The 21759-nt window shown below is 50.8% G+C and overlaps 1 protein-coding gene across 1 annotated transcript; it reads left to right on the top strand.

Annotated features, from left to right (window-relative positions):
- The first annotated feature begins 3240 nt into the window (after window positions 1-3240).
- Mucl3 (mucin like 3) lies at window positions 3241-9815 on the top strand. Its single transcript, XM_075979333.1, has 4 exons — window positions 3241-3322; window positions 7401-8128; window positions 8180-8764; window positions 9173-9815. Exons 1-4 carry the CDS (start codon window positions 3241-3243, stop codon window positions 9320-9322), a joined length of 1545 nt encoding a protein of 514 aa, XP_075835448.1. The 3' UTR covers window positions 9323-9815.
- Window positions 9816-21759: the final 11944 nt, after the last annotated feature.

Below are 21759 nucleotides of genomic sequence, written 5' to 3' on the forward strand. Positions count from 1 at the left end.
CGCTGCAGGCTGGTGCTGTGTGTTGCGGGCACACTCTTCAGAGCGAGAACTGAGCCGTGGGTGGAGCAGCCTCTACCTCAAAGAGATCCTGGGAGCATCACATGAGTGTGCGTGTGAGGCACTAATCGCGCTGACTCTTAATCACCGCCGCTCCTGCTCAGCAAAGAACCCTGACGACTGGGTGGTCACAGGAAGCAGTACTCCACGCAAGAGCCCAGATCTGGGCAGTTGGCCCCCGGACCTCCTGATCAGGACATCCTATTCATTTTTCATCTCACAGACATGCCAGTTCTGGGGGAGATGAGTTAGGAGTGAAGCTGTGACCCCTTACATTGCTACCATCTGGCTGCCAGCAATGCTCATGACAGGTAGGGCTGAAATGGCTAAAAACAAGATGGCTTTGCTGACCTTGTCAGTTCCCACAAGAGGCTCCCGTGACTGACTCCCCTGCCTCCGACTCAGACAGAGTCACCTCTTGTGACTGGAAGATGTTTGCTGGCCTCGTCAGTTCCCACAAGAGGCTCCCATGACTGACTCCCCTGCCTCCCACTCAGACAGAGTCACCTCTTGTGTCTGTAAGATGCCATCTTGGGCCAGGCATGGCAGTGTCTTCCTGTAATCTCAGCACCCAAGGGGCAGAGGCAGAAAGAGAGTCACCAATTGGGGGCCAGCCTGGTCTTCATAATGAGTTCCAGGACAACCAACGTAAGATACCAAGATCCTGTCTCAAAAAACAAAACAATTTAGTAGTCAGGTATGGTGGTACATGCCTGTAAGCCCAGCACATGAGGGGGAGATCATGAGTTCAAGGCTATCCTCAGCTACATAGCAAAATCAAGACCAGATGGAGTACAGGACACCTTGTCTTAAAGCAAAACAGATACACATATGTACATACATACACACACACACACACACACACACACGAGAGAGAGAGAGAGAGAGAGAGAGAGAGAGAGAGAGAGAGAGAGAGAGAGAGAGAGAGAAAGGGAATTAAGACAAGTAAAACAGGGGCTAGAGAGATGGCTCAAAGGTTAAGAGCACTGTCTGCTCTTCCAGAGGTCCTGAGTTCAATTCCCAGCAACCCACATGGTGGCTCCCAGCCATCTGTAATGAGATCTGGCGCCCTCTTCTGGCCTGCAGGCATACATGGAGGCTGAACACTGTGTACATAATAAATAAATCTTTAAAAAAAAAGACAAGTAAAACAACAAAAAATTTAAAAAGATAAATTGAGTGCCTAGGGCTGGAGAGGTGGAGAATACTCACTGATCTCCCAAAGAACCAGGGTTTGATTCCCGGTACCCACATGATGGCTCACAACTGTCTGTAACTCCTAACTTTGATCCCAGGAGCTCCAACTCTCTATTCTGGCCATGGGCGCTGCGCAACTGTTTTGCAGACACACATGCAGGCAAAACACGCATGCACATGAAAAAACATACTTAAAAGAACAGCGGTTAGTGAGTTATTCTAGAAACCGAGTCTGTTGGCCTCTACCCATGCCAGGCTCCTTCTCTCTAGACAGCTGGGTCTTCTGTGAGCTGTGACCACAGTGGGAGGAGGGTGTTTGTTCACAGGCACTGGTTGGAGTTTACTCCCAAACAGAAACTCTTGTGGCCAGCAGCATCTCTAGCCTCCTCCCGCTAGATACCCGCAGCACGCATCTCTGTGACATGGATGCTCCTGGAATTCCCGAGTCTCCCCTGGGGAGGAAAACTGGCCCTTTCCACAGGGAGCCAGTGTCTTGGAGCTAGGGACTCTAGAGGAAGCGTGGTGTAGAAGACAAGTGGAAAAGGAGGCTGTCAGGGGCTCTAGGGTCTGGATGGAGCTGCAGGGAGAGGCCTGTCTCTGCCTCAGGGTCCTCGTCCTGCAGGCTTCGCTGTGATTTCACAGGCTGCCCAGCTCTGAGCTGGCAGTCTTAGGCACAACCACAGAGGCTCATTAATCTCCCGTTAATTGAGTTCATGGCAGTTGACCTCTCTCCTTTCCTGATCCAGCCCTAAGGGCGTAGGCACTACTCATGCTGGACCACTGGTGCTCAGGAGCCTCAGCTGCCCCAGCCCCAGCTCCTACCCTGAGGATCTCAGGTCCCCCTATCCCCTCTGCTGCCCACTTCCCTTAGGGAGCAACGGCCCTGCTTCCATCCCGCCAGGGGACTCACATCTTTTATGGTGTTGGAGTTAACACAATCACTCCCCATTGAGCCACATCCCCACACTGGCAACGGATCGCTGACTGACTGTCTGCTGCACTGCCCCAGAGACTGGGGATGTGGATGTGGGGGGGGGGGACGACAAAGGCATTGCCCCAGGGTGCTCACAGTGTAGGAGGCCTTCGAGTAGATCAGATGTAGGGAGGGGTAGGGGCTCCTCTCTCCTAGAACCTCGGTGGAGCTGGTCTCTAAGCTAACACTTGCTCTAGGTAGGGAAAGAGTGAAGTCTCAGGTACGGGGTTCAAAGGGGATATGAGGTGATTCCCCCTTGAGCCCCACAACTGAGACTTTTCAGTGAGGAGAAAGGGGGGCAGAAAGTCTAGAAATAGGAGGTGCAGTTTTCTGAGCAGGGGCAGACGCAGCTTTGAGGTCGAGGCAGCTGCTGCCTGGGATGGCAGAAGAGGTACAGAAAGGACAGATGTCCCCAGAGGGGACAAGTAATGTCAGCCCTGGGGTTCCCTGCCTCAGCTGTCCTCACAGCCTATCCTTACGCAATGGAAGCTTCTGTGTGTCATGGACCACGTGAGGGCTGCCCCCTTCCCTGCTCTTTCACCTAGACTTGGGGACACTCCACCCAGGGCAGAAAGTGTGGCTGGCTATGTGTGAGTTAGGGGCGTGGGGCTGGATGACGCTAGAGACACAGGAGGGTGAGTATGAGCCTCCTCCCAAAGCCTGGACCTGTCCAGTGCCCTGTCCAATCCCTCTAGAACACAAGAATTGGCTCAGAGCCTGCAGGCCACCCCATACAAGCCATTCCTTCTGCAGGGGCTGGATAAGGAGGCACCCTGGCTACCCCACCCAGATCCCTTCTGAGTCTCCAGATCCCACGCCTTTGGTGGAACCCAGGTACCTAGCTCATGACACAGCTGCGGTCTCCCATTATCAGGGCACCCCTATGGGTGGGGCAGCTCCATTTGCTTAAGGCTTAGCTCAGAGTAGCCCCAGCCCCCGTGACGTCAAACCTGACCCCTTATAAGATGAAGGGTCCCTGGTCCGTGGTCCCTCAGCGGCCTCCTAGCTCTGACATGGCTCAACTGACCAGCGGTCTCTGTTCCACGTTTGGCTTCCTCTGCTGCCTCTTCTTCCTTCCAGCTTCTTGGGAGGCAGGTAAGATGCTCAGAGAGGTAAAGGGGTCGCCATTATATAGGGGATAGAAATCACAAAGGTCTTATTTCTTGGTGTGGATGGGGCTGGATGATCGGCCACAGCAATGAACTATGGCGAGCGGCACGAATGGCTGTGAAGGGTTTTGCCTAGTGTGTTCACGACACACAGGAGAGGAATCTAGGGTTAGGGTTAGGGTTAGGGTAGCAGCACGAATGGCTGTGAAGGGTTTTGCCTAGTGTGTTCACGACACACAGGAGAGGAATCTCGATTCTGCTCCGTTTCTTTTGAGATGGTCTGGGGGGGGGGCTACACCTGCCTAGAGCTTCAAGCTGACATAAAGATGCTGTGTAGACTTTAGTTCTAGGGGGACAGGGGAGGGAGCTCGCACATCCTGGGCACTTACCACAGGTAAGGAACCCACTGACACTCATGGTGCTTCTGCCGGTGTCTCCTTAATTCCCCAGAGGGTCAATGATCTCCATCTTCTAGCGGAGGAGTCACACAGCTGGGGGTCTTTGCAGGGCAAGAGCGCAGGGTGGGTTCCGGAAGGTTCAAGACAGACCCAGCTCCCCCACTTGACTCAGCCATTTAGCTCACCTGTCAATGATACAGCAGGAAGGATGCTGACGGCCTGTGCCCGTGGCGGGGGTACAGCCTACTCTGCACAGGCATGGTTCTGGCATTTCGTCCATATTTATTCATTTAACCTTCACAGCAGCTCAACGAGGTTCTGTTTCCATCTGATAGGTGAAAAATATCCCAAGACTTGGATAAGAAAAGTTTGCCGCACACAAGAGACGCTAGGGAAGGAGGTAGCATCGTTAGGTCAGTTCACTTAGTTAACAAACAGTGCTGGGACAGGGAGTAGAGATGCCAAATGCAGGGAACACTTTGATGGGGCCTGGACCTCTACGGGGGCGTCTTTATCATGTAGACAAAAGTGCAGAACTCCTACCTCCCTAACAGATGTGAGACCCTCAAACCAGAGTTCTGGGGGTGGGTACTTCTGGGGCATGGCAGGCAGCACCTTCTTCCAATAGGCTCACCTGGCGAAACTGAGCTGGGGCTCCTGCCCTGAGCTCGGGGTCTTGCTGGGGTTCCCGTGGGGTGGCAGGGTTGGGAGCTGAGACTCTTTCAGCACCACTGACAGACCTCTACAGTGTGCTCTGTCGGCATTCTGAGCTGACGGCCGTGCTCCTACCCAGATGGCCCTGCGGCACAGCCCTAGAGAGCCTGTCCGAGCTTATCTGTTTCTCTCCATGTCTATGGATGTCCACCTGGTGTCAAGCTGCTGCACGAGTGCAACAAACCAGTAGGGGGCGCAGGGGAGCAAGTTCACCCTAGTCACCTGGAGATTTGCATCAGGACAGAAGGCTGGGTGCAGCAGTGGTGATGGGTGAGGTCGGGGAGTGCCCTTGGATATTGGTGGGGCAGGATGCGGGGAGAGACTGGAGGGTACACAGGCATGTGCACACAAGTGTGTGTGTGTGTGTGTGTGTGTGTGTGTGTGTGTGTGTGTGTCTGGACCAGGGTTGGGGCACATGACTGTGTACGGCAGAAAAAGAAAGTGGGCAAATTCCTCTGGACTGTTCCGATGTGGTCCAGCATCTGTCCACAGGACCTGTTGGTCCCCAGACTCAGGTAGGGCACAGAACTCCAGAGCCTACCCAGGGAAGTTCAGACAGAGGATGTGGGAAGAGGGGCTGGGGCTGTCGTTACAATGGTGCAGTTCTAGGCAAGCATGCTTGAAGCCCTGAGTAAGGTTCCCCGCACTGTGGTGGTGCACAGCTGTAAACCTAACACTGGGGAGATAGGTGTAGGAGGATCAAGACAAAGTTGATGGGGACAAAGCCTGCACTTCAAGCTTGTCCCTCAGTTCTGCAAGGCCAGTGGGATTCAGCACTCTCCGCCATGAGTGACTCATTGGTTCACTCTGTGGGTCTCTATCGGGCCCTTGGTGTGTTTGAAACATGGAGGGTAGTGGACGCCTGGGTAGTGGACACCTGGGTAGTTAGATCTCAGCTTCCTCCCCACCTGTAAAAACGTGGGTTTGTGAAAAAGATTAAATAAACAAACGTGTAAGCTGCAGCAGGGCCCTCCCCTCCCCAGAGAGACTGACCCGGTTCTCAGGGTCGGTGCTGAGTTCTTAACCAGTCCTAGTCTGGGGCTGGCATCCTAGGATGTGTGTTCAAATCCTGACTCCACCTCTTACTGGCTGGGTATCCCAGGGATTACCTAACCACTCTGAACCCCGTTCCCTCCGTATACAGCAGGGAGAACAGAAGATAGTTCTCACCCGCAAGAGGTCCTTGGGGCAGATAAATGAGGATTATAGGAAATACTGAACAAAAGTTGTTGTTGCTAAGCGGGGGGGGGGTCACTTCCTCCATGAGATTCCAGTTCCACAGATGGAAAAACGGGGAGACTGGCAGCTTCTAAGAGCCTGGTGAGGGCTGGAAGCTCAGCCGTGGTGAGTGAATATCTGTGAAGGTATCAGGTGCCTGGCTTGCTGCGTTAGCTCTCCCTACTTGTAGCAAGATGCTGGAGGTTATGGACTTATGAAGACAAAAGTCTTGTTTGGGGCCATAGTTTTTGATGATTGCATCCATGAACAACTGGCCCTGGTGCTCTGAGCCCATTGCAGCCCGTTCTCATGGGACAGAGTGACGCCATTCCCTGATTGGTCAGGAACAGGAAAGAGAAAGGAGCCGGTAGCCTAGCAGTCTCTCCAAGGGAATGTGCTATAACCCAACCTCCTTTCATAGACCCCGCCTCCCAACGGTCCCATCACCTCCCAGCAGTGCCCATCTGGGGACTAGGTATTTAACTCCTTTAGGGGCAGTCTGGATCTACACCATGGCATCTGGAAAATGGTGCTCCCAATCACCGAGAGGAGAATGCTTTCAAAGGGAGATCAGAGGGACAGTGAGGCCTCTTCCTTGCAGCTCATGGGACTTGGGCTTCTCTATTCTCACCTCCTGGTCCGCTCTTCCCACACTTCCTAGGACTGAGTCCCCAGCCCCCATTCTCACCAGCGGGAAGGCAGGTGGATCTGTTTCCCACCACTGGGAATCAGCCCTGAGCCGGGTGCCACCCTGAGCTAACAGTGCTGACAATCTCAGCTATGTCTCTCTACTCCCTGGTAATCTCCGGGCTCTCGTTCTTCTGGTCAGCGTCAGAGACACATCTGTCCCTATCCAGTTGTGTTTTCACTAAGGCCCATATCTGCCTGCTGATAAAGGTGTTCTCCTGCACACCCTGTCCCTAAACAGAACCCCTCCCAGAATCCAGCTGATTGCTCACCGCTGCCAGGACCTGCCAGGAGAAACCGTTTTCTGTCAAGAGTCTCCCTCATCTATTCTCAGACATGGTACAGAGAGGGGACCCAACGTGGGTAGAAACAAGGGCTGAACTACCTCCCTTCGCTCAGACCAAACTTCAGCACCCGAATGGAAGTCTCCCTTTTCCTCTCCCATCCTCTTCTACCTCATCCTCCTCTCTCAACCTCTCACCTGGAAAGTTCTGCCTGAAGTGTGCCTCAGTTTCTCACATTGTCACCTCTGGAATGGAACTGGGATGCCACAGAAAGACCGAGATTCTGACATGAATTCCTTTTCCTCTCAGCAATTCCGTGGGAAGGGAGACCGAGGCAGGTGCAGTAGGAAGGAGATGTTCACAGGCACACAAGCAAGCGAGAGGTTATTGGAGGAGTCAATGATGATACGTTTGACAGAATGTGTCAGCCAATGGGAGGACCACAAGAGTCCAAACGTGTCCCACAGGGTATGAGGGAGAGACCATATTAACCAACGAGAGATACTAGATCTAAAGAGGACCCAGGAGAGATGCCAGAAGGCTGAGAAGAAAGTTGAGGTATGGGTGTGGGGAAGGAGAGAGACTACATTTTTGCTGAAGGTGCAGTTTGGGCAAAAGTTCCACGGCTAGAGGTGAGAATGGGGTTAAACAGTGTGGTATTCTAATGAGCCTTCCAGAGAAGACAGCTGTGCATCCTGAGGACGCCTAGTACAAAGGCAGGCAAGACTGTAGGGAAGCCCCTCATCTGTCTCTCTCTCCACAGGTGCTAACACAGTTCAGGAACTTCAGAAGACCGGTGAACCTTCAACATCTGATCATCTGCTCACCCTTACTCCAGGCCTTACTCACAAGGCTCTTTCTGTCCACACTGATCTGAACCCCCAACGAGCTCCGGACCTCCCTAAGTCTACAGCAACCCAGAAGCCCAAAAAGCGGTGCACCACCGTACGCCTTGACAAACCAGTTCACAAATCTGTAGACAACTCCAAAGCCACAGATAACCAAAACACCACTGTTCGCCATGAAATGACCCCTGCTTTGGAAAAGAATGCCACCAGTCCAGGAAAAGACCCAATGATCCAGAATGGACGCTCAGCTGATGACCCCAAATCCACTAACACAGAGAAAGGATCAGAGGGAAGTCATCCAACCTCAGCACCCAGGAGAAGAACAACCTGTAAATCTACAACAAGCAAAACCAGAGTAACGCGGAACTCAGGTACACCAACGAGACCTGTGGATACCAACACTGGGCTAAGGACCACCTCACATAAACCCACAACTCCTTCCCATGACTCAGAGCTCAGTAGAAAAACCACATCTTCCTCAGTAAAATCCTCAGAAGCCCCAAAGACCTCATACAGGACTCCAAGGACCCCAGCAACACCAGCAGCTGAAGCTCACAGGACTCCATTTGCCTCAGACAAGCCTGAGCAAACGACTACAGAACACATCAAAGAGACCACATCAGCCAGCGAGAAGACCACAAGAGTTCAAGTGACTCCGGCAGAGCATGAGGGAGAGGATTTATCAGCCAGTGAGAGGACCACAAGATTCCAAGCAACACCCACTCAGTATGAAAGTGAGACCGGCTCAGCCAATGAGAGGACCACAAGAGCCCAAGTGATGCCTGTAGAACATGATACCACACTGGCCAATCAAAAGACAACACAAGTCTCAGCAAAGTCTACAGAACACCCAGAAGAAGCCACGTCAACCACCCAGGAAGCCACACGAGTCTCACAAAGTCCCACAGTATTCCGGAGGAAAACCACACTGACCACTAAGCCCATAAACGCTCCAGGAAACCCAGAGAAAACAGTAGCAGTCCTCGTGAGCACGGGGCCTCCAGTCAAGGTCACAGAGGGCAAGTCTACTGCTCTCTCTCCTCGTCTCCCTAAATCTGAGACCACACAGCGGGGACTCCTCTGCTCTGGGACAACTAGAACAGACCTGGGATCCAGCACTTCAGGGACTCACCAGCAGCAGAGCAGCCACAGCTCACCTGGAGGCCTCCACGCTGAGGGGGCAAAGGGAGAGAACAATTCGTTCCCTGCGTGGGCCATAGTTGTCGTGATCCTCCTGGCCGTGATTGTCCTGCTCATCTTCATTGGCCTGATCTTTTTGGTAAGGGCAATGGGGCAGGGCTAGGGGAGACAGACTGAGGAGAGATTAGGGTTCGGAGTTAGAGAGAATAGTGAGCTGGGGTATAAAGAGGAGAAACCCAGCAAATCTGTAAGATGGGAAGAGTTGGAAGAGAAGGCCATGGCTGAGATGGAAGGGGTGTGGGAGAGAAAATCTGGGAGTTGGTTGTAGTCTTGGGTGTGAGGGTAGGGATTTAAGGATAAGGTGACCAGGGCAGAGGGGGTTGTGTGTGGAATCTGGGACTCTGTATTGGAGCTAGGTCTGGAATATGGACCAGGGCTTGGATAGAACCTTGGACAAGCAAAAGGTGCAGGTTCCGAGAGAAAAGCCCAGGGGTGGTTGACAAAGTCGAACAGCTGGCGGTGACCTTACTCCTTCCTGCCATCTCAGGTTGCCTGCGCGTCGCGAACACGCCGTGTACCGACGACCCAGAACTCAGAGGATTTCGACCCTGAGGACAGAGGGGGCCGCAATTCCTACCCCGTCTACCTGATGGAGCAGCAGAATTTGAAACCAAGCCAGATCCCGTCCCCTCCATGATCTTGAGAACTGCACCCCCAGCTCTTCCAGGCTTCTCCCCTTTTCTGGAAGATGAATTAGACTCACGACGCCAACTTCCTGGGCGTAGAAAGGGCAGCAAAAACTGACAGATAACAGCTGTAACCCCTATCGGCCATATTCTTAACTGAGTAGTTGAGGAGTCACGTGGTAAGGGTGACATGTACCTGTGGGGGGAAAGAGAAGAATGAATAACGCAAGCGCTCTCTGTTGAAAGTGGTGATGTGGGAATAAGGCGGTTCACGGACAGCAGGGGCGGGGCCAGGGCAGGACCAGTTCTGAGAGAGGCGTGGCTATATGAGGCTTTGGCACCTCAGAAGAGAACAACCCAAGAGTGAAGTAGGACCCTGGGAGGCAGGAGGAATGGAGGCAGTGCCCAGGTTTAAAAACTGATGTATAGCAATTCTGTCCACCCCCACTTAAAGGTGCACACAATTCTAAGCTCCCCGAGTACTAGATCTTATTTTTTTAATTAAAAAAGGACCTAGGAATAAAGAAAGATTGGAGTGTTTTCTTTCCTATCCTCTCCATTGCTTGGAGAGAGAGACCCCCAACCAATCTTGCGAAGATCCCAAAACTCCTCTCTGTGACTCTTCCCGCCTCCGTGTGAGTCCCTTGGTTGTTCTGGGTGTCTTTGGCGGGTTTTCTGTTTGTGGGTGGGTATGCACAGAGGAGCTTATGTTTGCCTGTGGTCTTACCCACCCACCTCACGCCCAACCTTCCCTGGTGGTGCACCCACTCAGCATGTCCTCTGGCATCTTTCCCCAAAAGTGGGTACTGGCTTCATCTTGCAGCGCCACCAGCTGCTCCCCGCCGTGTCCCCTCTCCACACTCTCCCACCACGCTCTGACGTTTCCATCTTATAGGCAGTTCATCTCTCCAATTTATCCCATCATTCTATCTAGTACTGATGGGGCGGGAGGGGGGTTAGTAGACAGAGGACAGGTGCCCTCTGCTGGATTTCTTGTTTTTGTTTTTTTTTTTTTTTTTTTTTTTTTCGAGACAGGGTTTCTCTGTGGCTTTGGAGCCTGTCCTGGAACTAGCTCTGTAGACCAGGCTGGTCTCGAACTCACAGAGATCCACCTGCCTCTGCCTCCCGAGTGCTGGGATTAAAGGCGTGCGCCACCACCGCCCGGCCCTCTGCTGGATTTCTGCAATAAAGCAGTAGGGACTCCAGACTGCCGACTCTCAGGTGTCCATGGCCTTATGGGTGACCCTGGGCAGGAGGCTGGAGGGCAGGACCGGAGTTCTTTGAAGATCCAGAGAGAGGAGATAGGATTTCTGTTGGTTCTAAAATGGCTATGTGGGTTCTAAAATGGTTCTAAATGGGTTTAGGCAAAAGCTCAGTTCAATTTTCAAGGGAGGGGGTGGAAAATTTAGTATTGATAAGAAAGGTTTTATTATTATTTTTTTAGACACACACACACATATGCAGTTGCCCACAGAGGCCAGAAGGGGGCACCAGATCCTCCTTGGTGTCGGGAACCAAACTCAGGCCTCTGCGAGAGCAGTGCTTGCTCTCCACTGTGGAGCCATCTCTCCAGCCCAGGCTCTGAGGCCACTTCCACTGGAGACCCTGGACAATGGCAGTGTCTTCCACAGAAACCAGAGCACCTGATATGCCCACCTCTGCTTCTGTTTCCCTGACCCTGGAAGGGACCCCATGCACACTATCAACAGCTCCAATGCGTCTCACCTGGGCATACATCCCTGTGGCAGCATCATGGACCTCCATCTTAGATCAGAAGGACCAGTGTCTTAGGCAGGGTTCCTGTAGCTGTGAAGAGACATCGTGACCACGGCAACTCTTACAAAGGAAAACACCTCATTGGGGTGGCTTACAGTTTCAAAGGCTTAGTCCATTATCATCATGGGGGCTTGCAGGCAGACATGGTGCTGGAGAAGGAGCTGCAAGTTCTACATCTTGATCCCCAGGCAACAAGACGTGAACTGTCACTAGGCAAAGTTCGAGTGTAGGAGACCTCAAAGCCCACCTCCACAGTGACACACTTCCTTCAACAAGGTCACACCCACTCCAACAAAGCCACACATCCTAATAGTGCCATTCCCTATGAGCTTTTGGGGGCCAATTACATTCAAACTACGACAACCAGACAGTTCATCCATTAACTGACCCAAAGACAGGGCCATATAATAGGGTTCGTATCAGCCAGGCCATGGTGGCACACGCCTTTAATCCCAGCACTCGGGAGGCCGAGGCAGGCGGATCTCTGTGAGTTCAAGGCCAGCCTAGTCTACAAGAGCTAGTTCCAGGACAGCTAGGACTGTTACACAGAGAAACCCTGTCTCGAACACCCCCCCCAAAATAAACAGGGTCTGTATCAACAAACACCCCCCTCCCAAACAAACAGGGTCAAACCAGCTGGATATTTTCATTCGCTCCCTCATTTCTCTAGTTTTAGCCGCTGTGGGTGTTGTGGGACTGAGTGTCTGCGTGGCGAGTGAGTTTGTTTGGAAAGAGGGAACTTTCCTAGTGCTGCCAGATATTGAGAACGTGGAGCCAAGGCAGAATGGCTTTGGTCCTAGCCCAAGTCACCGTGACCTCAGAAACAAACCTGTGGCCTCCCTAGGTCACGTCCTGCATCAATAGAAGCCATATCAGAAAAAAGAAAGTCCTGTTCAAGTATCCAAGCTATGGGTTTTGGTGACATTTAAATAGAATTCTTTAAAAAAAAAACTTCTATTACATTTATCAGTTGGTTGCAGGAGGCATCCCACCTCACACATGGAGGTCAGAGGAAAACTTGGAGAAGTAAATTCTCCTCCTACCATCTGAGTCCTGGGGATGGAGCTCAGGGCCTCAGGCGTGACAGCAAGCACCTTTACCCACTGAGTCATCTTGCAGGCTCTAGAGTGGAATTTAAATAAATGGAACAGGGCAGGGCTTTAGGGGTCAATGGAGGCTCTAGACTGTGAGACTCCATTTTCTTCAGAATTACACAGTATAGTGTAGACCTACCTCCCACTCCTGCCTCGACTTCCCTCAGACGGGCCTGAAACCGTAAACCCCTTTCTCCTCTAATTTGCTTTTGGTGGGGGGTTTTATTGTAACAACAGGATGAAACAGTAACACTCTGTAATGGACCAGGGTCCTGGCTGAAAATATGCTGAGGGAAAAGAGAGGGGCTGGGGAGTCTTCTTCAGGAAGCTGTTGAGTTGACAGGACAGGAGGCAGTGCTAAAGTTAAAAACTAATGAGCCAACCCCGGGGATGCCAGCCTATGAAGCCAGCACTCGGGACTGTTGCAGGCAGTCTGGGCTGTGTGGCCTGACCCTAGATACACAAAAGACACCTGCGTTGACACCGGACGTTGAAGAACCAGGAAGCAAGAAGCAGCCATGGAATTTGAGCTCAAGGTATTTCAACCTTGGTGGGACCAGTCCAGGTGGCATGTCCAGTAGTCCTCATTTAAATCACGAACCCTCCCCGAGAATATAAGCTAAAATTAAAATCATCCTTCATACAAGTAAAATCACCTGCCTCTAGGCATGGTACGGAGGAGGGTAAGGAGCCTCGGGAACAAACACAGCAGTATCTAATGTAACTCCCAGCTAGATGAAAGACCTCAGTCCTGTAATACTTGAGGCTTAACCGCTAGAGTTGAGATCTTTTTTAACATATTTGAATTTATTTATTTAGTGTTATTTATTTATTTAAAAGAGGGACTCACATTCTGTAGATCAGTCTGGCCTCAAACTCACAAAGATCTGCCTGTCCCTGCCTCCCATGCACTAGGATTAAAGGTTATGAGCCATGCCTGGCTTGAATTTGTTTATTTTTATCTTGTGTGTGTCTTGCTTAGATACGTGTAAATGTGTCACGTGAATGCAGTCAGGCAGGGTCCAGACCAGGACAGTGGATTCCCTGGACCTGGAGCTTTAATTGTCTGTGAGCCATCACGTGGGTGTGAGGATCCTAACCTGGGTCCTTTGGAAGAACAGACAGTGGTCTTAATTGTTTTTTTTACAGGGTTTCTCTGTGGTTTTGGAGCCTGTCCTGGAACTAGCTCTTGTAGACCAGGTTGGTCTCGAACTCACAGAGATCCGCCTGCCTCTGCCTCTGCCTCCCAAGTGCTGGGATTAAAGGCGTGCGCCACCACGGCTGTGGTCTTAATTGTTAAGACCGGCTGTGGTCTTAATTGTTCAGTCACCTCCCCAGCCCCTACAAAAGCTTTTTATTTTTATTTTTTTTTTAATATTTATTTATTTTTTTATTATGTATACAATATTCTGTCTGTGTGTATGTCTGCAGGCCAGAAGAGGGCGCCAGACATCATTACAGATGGTTGTGAGCCACCATGTGGTTGCCGGGAATTGAACTCAGGACCTTTGGAAGAACAGGCAATGCTCTTAACCACTGAGCCATCTCTCCAGCCCCTACAAAAGCTTTTTAAAAGCCAGGTGGTGCATGCCTTTAGTCCCAGATCTCTGAATTCGAGGTCAGCCTGGTCTACAAAGCAAGTTCCAGGACAGCCAGGACTACACAGAGAAACCCTGTTTCAAAAAACCAAAATAAACAATCAATTTAAACAATATATTCAATGTAGTTCAAAGCGTTTGCTGTGCTGGAGACCTGGTTCACTACACAGCACCCACAAAGGTGACTTTCCAGCTGCAGGGATCCAGTACCCTCTCCTGCACCACCTCCATACTAGTAGATTTTGTTCTTTTAGACAGGGTCTCTCTTTGTAGTCCTGACTGTCTTAGAACTTGAGACACAGATCACAATGGCCTTGAACTTACAAAGATTCCCCTGCCTCTGCCTCCTGAGCACTGGTGTTAAAGGCCTGAGCCACTATGCCTGACATAGGATTGTTTTGGTTTGGTTTTTTGAGACAGGATTTCTCTGCCTGGCACTCACTCTGTAGACCAGACTGGCCTCAAACTCACAGAGATCTGCCTGCCTCTGCCTCCCAAGTGCAGGAATTAAAGGCATGCATCACCACTGCCCAGCTAGAATTCTATTTTTTTTTAAAAAAATATTTATTTATTTGGAATACAATATTCTGTCTGTGTGTCTGCCTGCAGGATCTCATTTCAGATGTTTGTGAGCCACCATGTGGTTGCTGGGAATTGAACTCAGGACCTTTGGAAGAGCAGGCAATGCTCTTAGCCGCTGAGCCATCTCACCAGCCCTAGAATTCTATTTTTTTTTAAATATTTATTTATTTATTATGTATACAATATTCTGTTTGTGTGTATGTCTCCAGGCCAGAAGAGGGCACCAGACCTCATTACAGATGGTTGTGAGCCACCATGTGGTTGCTGGGAATTGAACTCAGGACCTTTGGAAGAGCAGGCGATGCTCTTAACCACTGAGCCATCTCTCCAGCCCTAGAATTCTATTTTTAAGGAGGAAATGTGGCCTAGTGTGGTGGTGTACACCTTTACTCCCAGCGCCCAGGAGGCAGAAGTTGGGGGAGGGGGGAGATCTCTGTGAGTTCAAGGCCTTCAGTCTCAAAACACAACAAAAGAAACAAACAAAAACTCTCAGTCTTTCTTACAAGCCAATCTAAAGACTCTCCAACCGGCCACACCTGTGTGTGCTTGGTTCGAGGAGGAAGGTCTTTCCTTCAGCCTGGCCTTCAGACAGGTACTCTAAGAGAAATCCACACAGAGTCAGAAATCCTAAATGTAAACAAACATGAAATAAAGAAGGCTCAAGTCTACAAAGACTTTCACTGTCAGGAACATTGTAACTGTAAAGTAAATGGGTTTGAATGTGTGTCATGGCTTCATAGCTACCCACAAATATCCACGGCCATCGTTAGTTTTGCTCTTTGTTTTCGAGGGGTGGGTTAGATGTGAACTGAGACAGAGTTTCATGTACCCTAGGTTGGCTTTGAACTTTCTATGTAGTTGAGGCTGATTTTGAACCCTGTATTCTTCTGCCTCTGCCTCCCAAGTCCTGGTGTCCTAGGCGTGTGCTATCATACACAGTACGGTTGCTCAAGTTGTGTTCCTCAGTGTCCTTTGTGCCTTCGTGGAGCTGTGTGACAATGTTCGGCTGATGGCATTTAAACAAACCAGTAACGTTAGTCTCTCCTGAAGGAAAAAGGATACAGTAGAATTTAAGCCAGGGGGCTGCAGCTCTGTGGGGGTGTAGAGCGCTGCCTGACATGCAGAAGGCTCAGGCCAAGCACCACACAGACACAAAAAGGCAACACAGATTGCTGGGTGTGGTGGTGCACACCTAACACAGGAAGGACAGGGCGGGGCTGGGGGGCCTGGAGTTTGAGGCCATCCTAGGCTACATAGCAAACCCCTGTCTCAGGCAGCAAACAGACTCACGGCATTCGGGTGTGACCCTGGAGATGAGTCATGAGAGCTATTGAGGTGTTCCAAGTTCCCTGTTTTGAGTGGAGAGATTAGTTACTTTTAGATTCTGATCAGTACACCCAGCACAACTTTTGGAAAGCTGCTAAATCACAGACTGAATTTGCAGCTAAGATCCTTCCCTCCGGCTAAGTCTGGATTGGGCTGGCCAGATCTTTCTTGGAGAGCCGACAGTTTTTCAGCTGTAGAGTTGCTGGGCACCTAAAACCTCACTTGTCACTGCAGGCTCTTGCTTTAGTCACAGGAGTGGCCCATCGTGGCCACAGGGGAGACCCGCTTCTGAGCCTTTCCCAACGCCACATCCCTTGCTGTCTCAGACCCTTTCATTCCAAGCTGCGTCCCAGTTAACAGCCAGCTTCCTCACGACAGGTCTTATTCATGAAGATCGTCTGCTCGCCTGCACACAGACCACCAGAAACGTTTCCTCCTGCGTGAAGCTTCTCCTGTTGCACAGGAGGGTGAGGGGCAGGACGGAGTGACAGACCAGCGCCCCTCCCCCCGTACTTCCGAAACCCTCTGCTCATTTGGATCTGTGCGGTCACAGTCGTTTAGTTGACTGTGTGCTGCAACATCCTGCAACATCTCTGCTGGCAACATCCAAGTGTCCAGACCAAACTCAACACTCCCAGAAGACCCAGACTGTCTAAGCCCACTTCCGTTAGACTCAGTCTTCCCAGGCAGGGCCTGCCTGCGCCTCGCCCAGGTGTATACTCCTGAGAGGCGCCTTGTTCAGAAAGATGAAATGGCATGTTGGAAGGAGGGGCACATCCATGGTTGAGAGTCAAGCGGTGGGACCTAGCAAGAGGTGACTGGGGTTTTGAGAGGGGTCACTGTTTGTCTCATGATGAGGGGGAGTGTTTTCTTGCTCTGGAGAGAGCAGGGTGTTATCAGAGAACCTATGATATTCCTAAAAATCCTTTCTTCATACCTCACCATGTGATCTGTTCCGCTCACACGTGTTCTGCCATGACCTGATTCACCATCAACCATCATCATGATGGAAAGAAGAGCCTTCACTACAGGCAAGCAGATTGGGGCTGCCTAATCCTGGACTTTGAGCCTCTTAAACTATGAGCTAAATCAACTTTAAAAAAAATAAAGTATTTTAAAAAAATACTTCGGGCATTATCCTGAATAACTATAATTGTCAACTTACCACAGCCTAGCATCATCTGAGAGGAGCTGTCTGGATGGAGAAATTGTTCTAATACATTAAGTCTGTAGGAAACCATTGATTGTTAGTTGATAGAAGAGGGTCCAGCCCACTGTGGGTAGCACCATCCCTAGACAGGTGGAAGAGGGTCCAGCCCACTGAGGGCAGCACCATCCCTAGGCAGGTGGTCTTTCACTGTGTAAAATAGCTAGCTGATCATGGGGCCAGCAAGGGAGCCAGGGAGCAGGGCAGAGAAGCAGCCTTTCTCCATGGTTTCAGCTCTCCGCTTCTCTTTGAGCCCCTTCTCCGACTTTCTTCAGTGGTGGACCATGACCTGGAAGTGCACGTTAAATAATACATCTTTTCCTCCCCAAGCTGCGTTTGGTCAGAGTGTACGAAACAGCAACAGAGATCAAATAGGACAGGCACTTTGTTATAACAACAGAAAATAAACAAGGAACCCAAAGAAGGCATTGCTAACGATGGCTCTCTCTTCCTCTATTGATTCAACGCAAGTTGATGGGTGTCTGCCACTCACACTGCAACCCAGGAGCCCAGATGCCTACCGACTGCTGCTCCCTTCGGAGCCTCACGTTTTCATTTGCTTGGGTGACGTAGGGCCCTGCCCTTCAGTTGGGGTCTTTGGGGCTTCTTCTCTGCTGAAGTCAAACCACAGAATTTCTTGACCAGGAAACAAAATCTTGAGCTAGAACAGGTTTCTGAACCCATCCCTGCCTCAGGGGTGGGTCCCTTCTCACTGGCAATTTTGATCTCCTTTCCTTTTTCTCTTCCTGTTTCAACCCAGCCCTGTGTGACTGGGTCATTTTTTGTGCCATCCCCTTGAACCTTAGGCCGCTGCCTTCCCAGGCTCAGGACTGTTTCCTTACGTGCTCAGCATTGGCAGCCCGTCAGGGTAAGTGCCCAACCGCTCCCTGACCCACAGGAATCTATAAAGGTCTCAATGATCAGAACGAGGAGACAGCTTGGAGCTCAGGAAGCCTAACAGCTCAGGCATCCAGCCACCCCCTCCCCAGGAAGCCCTTAGAGGAACAGGACTCCTGGGAGCTCATCTTCATCTCTTCTTTCTCAAGAACTCTCTAGAACTTGGCCGCATTTGGGATCCAGGTATCTTCGCTGGCCAGACACAAGGAGGCAGATGGCAACACGGAGGGAGAGCCATTTCTGGTGCTGGCTGCTTTTGCAGCTCCTGCTTTTGGGAGATGGTGGTGAGTGATTTTATCTAAAGTTGGATGATCCGGGAGCAGCTGAGGAGATGGGAGAGGTTGTGGCAAGCCCCGAGTCTCCCCAGAGTCCAGGAGGAGCCAGCAGCTGACACTATGGGCTCTGGTCTCACATTGCTACAAGCTGTGTCATGGCTCCACTAGCACTGTGGAGGCTTCCCTGTGCCTCAGTTTACACATCTGTGAAAGGGTGACACCTGTGTGGTATGGGTCAGGTGTTGAGTAAGAAGAGTTTGCTGAGTTTGCTGGGTTTTTAAAAAGAGAGATTTATTATTTATTTAATTTGCACTGGTGTTTTTGCCTGTATGTATTCTGTGTGAGGGTGTCAGATCCCCTGGAACTGGAGTTACAGACAGTCAAGAGCTGTGTCATGCGGGTGCTGGGAACTGAACCTGGATCCTCTAGAAGAGCAGTTTGTGACCTTAAGCACTGAGCAATCTCTCCAGCCCTGAGTTGATTGTTTTTTAATATCAATTTTTCATATTGTAGACAATTTATTTTATTTTTATCATTCAAAACATTCCCAGTCAAATCCACCCTTTTCACATGTCATGTCTACTTGGGTAATCCTTGGCTTTCCTGCCAGGGCTGGGGGAACCATAGTCTGAAATTGTGGCTAAGTCCTTCCGCCCGTAAGGCTGCTTTGTTGGATTTTATAACAGCAACAGAATCTGTTATATTTACACTGAGGCTCAAATACAGGGCTTTGCCCACACTTGGCAAACACCACTAAAGTGCAGCCTTTGTAATTCCTTTATGATATTTTTATGGGGCTGGAGAGATGGCTCAGTAGTTTGGAGCACTGACTGCTCTCCCACAGGACCCAGGTTCCACTCCCAGAATGCACAACAACCCTCTGTAATACCAGTTTAGGGGGATCTAACACACTCTTCTGCCCTCTACAGGCAGCAGGCAAACATCAATATTTCCAATCTCAACGTGAGATAATTGATAATAATGGTGTCCACAGAGCAGGTCATGAGCACTGAATAAAGTCACCCATGTAGTGAATTTGACCAAGCAGGAAGCAGATAGCAAATATGTTCAACATGCATGGTTATCTTTCATGGTGATATTAAAAAAAATTTTTCTCTTATACCATAGTAAATACCAATACTACGGCCACAACAACCTTGACCTCTGCATCAACACCAAAGACCACAGAGCCAAAAAGATCCACTGAGTCTCAAAACACCCCAACCACAGCTGAGACCAGCACAACCATCAACTCTACACCCACCAAGAACACAGAAGAGACCAAGACAACCATCAACTCTATACCCACCTCAACAACAGCTGGGACGAACACAACAATCACCACTACACCCAGCCCAACCACAGCTGGGACCAGTACAACCATCCACTCTACACCCCCCTCAACGACAGCTGGGACCAGTACAACCATGAACTTTACACCCACCTCAAAGACAGCTGGGACCACTACAACCATCAACTCTATACCTAGCCGAAACAAAGATGGGACCAGTACAAACATCAACTGTACACCCACCAAAACCACAGATGGGACCAGTACAACCATCAACTCTATACCCACCTCAATGACAGCTGGAATCAGTACAACCATCAACTCTACACCCAGCCCAACCACAGCTGGGACCAGTACAACCATATACTCTACACCCACCTCAACAACAGCTGGGACCAGCACCGTGTCTGGCTCTACACCCACCTCAACCACAGATGGGGCCAGTACAACCATATACTCTACACCCACCTCAACAACAGTTGGAACCAGCACCGTGTCTGGCTCTACACCCACCTCAACCACAGATGGGGCCAGTACAAACATCAACTCTACACCCACCTCAATGACAGCTGGGACCAGCAAAGTGCCTGGTTCTACAATGACCTCAACCACAGATGAAACCAGTACAACCTTCAACTCTACAGCCACTCCAACCAAAGATGGGACCAGTACAACCATGAACTCTACACCCAGCCCAACCACAACTGGGACCAGTACAACCATCCACTCTATACCAACCTCAACGAAAGATGGGACCAGTAAAACCATCTACTCTACACCCACCTCAACGACAGCTGGGACCAGCACAACCATCAACTCTATACCTACCCGACAAAAAGATGGGACCAGTACAACCATCCATTCTAAACCCACCTCAATGACAGCTGGGACCAGCACAACCATTAACCCTACACCCACCCCAAACACAGCTGAGACCAGTACAACCATCCACTCAACACCCACCTCAACGACAGCTGGGACCAGCACAGCACCTGTCTCTACAACCACCCCAACCACAGATGGGTCCAGTATAACAATCAAATCTACACCCACCCCAATGACAGCTGGGGCCAGTACAACCATTAACTCTACACCCACCTCAATGACAGCTGGGACCAGCACAACTGTCAACTTTACACACACCTCAACGAAAGATGGGACCAGTAAAACAATCAACTCTATACCCACCTCAACGAAAGATGGGACCAGTACAACCATCAACTCTACACCCACCTCAACGACAGCTGAGACCAGTAAAACCATCAACTCTACACCCACCTCAACGACAGCTGGGACCAGCACAGCGCCTGTCTCTACAACTACCACAGGTGGGTCCACTATAACAATCAAGTCTACACCCACCCCAATGCCAGCTGGGGCCAGTACAACCATCAACTCTACACCCACCTCAACAACAGCTGGAACCAGCACCATGCCTGGCTCTACACCCACCTCAACCACACATGGGGCCAGTACAAACATCAACTCTACACCCACCCCAACCAGAGCTGCGACCAGCACAACCATCAACTCTACACCTACCCCAACTACAGCTGGGACCAGCACAACCATCAACTCTACACCTACCCCAACTACAGCTGGGACCAGCACAACCATCAACTCTACACCCACCTCAACCACAGCTGGGACCAGTACAACCATCAATTCTACACCCACCTCAACCACAGCTGGGACCAGTACAACCATCCATACTACACCCACCTCAACAACAGCTGGGTCCAGTATAACAATCAAATCTACACCCACCTCAATGCCAGCTGGGGCCAGTACAACCATTAACTCTACAGCCACCTCAATGACAGCTGGGACCAGCACAACCATCAACTCTACACCCACCTCAACCACAGATGGGGCCAGTACAACCATCAACTCTACACCCACCTCAACCACAGATGGGGCCAGTACAACCATCAACTCTACACCCACCTCAATGACAGCTGGGACCAGCACAACCACCAACTCTACACCCACCTCAACGACAGCTGGAACCAGCACCGTGCCTGGCTCTACACCCACCTCAACCACAGATGGGGCCAGTACATACATCAACTCTACACCCACCTCAACCAGACCTGCGACCAGCACAACCATCAACTCTACACCTACCCCAACTACAGCTGGGACCAGCACAGCCATCAACTCTACACCCACCCCAGCCACTGCTGAGACCAGTACGTCCTCCAGCTCTGGCTGGACAACCCCCCACAGCGGCTCTAGCCTGGCAGTTTCAACCTCCACCTCCAACCACACCACCACAGTTGTAACCCCAGTGAACGCAGCAAAGCCCAGTGGGTCCTTGGAGCCATGGGAAACCATCCTCATCATCCTGGCCTCTGTTGTTGTGGCCACAGCACTTTTTGCTGGAGTCTTCCTTTTTGTGG

Source organism: Microtus pennsylvanicus, chromosome 7, assembly GCF_037038515.1.
Source record: "Microtus pennsylvanicus isolate mMicPen1 chromosome 7, mMicPen1.hap1, whole genome shotgun sequence".
Lineage (NCBI taxonomy): Eukaryota > Metazoa > Chordata > Mammalia > Rodentia > Cricetidae > Microtus > Microtus pennsylvanicus.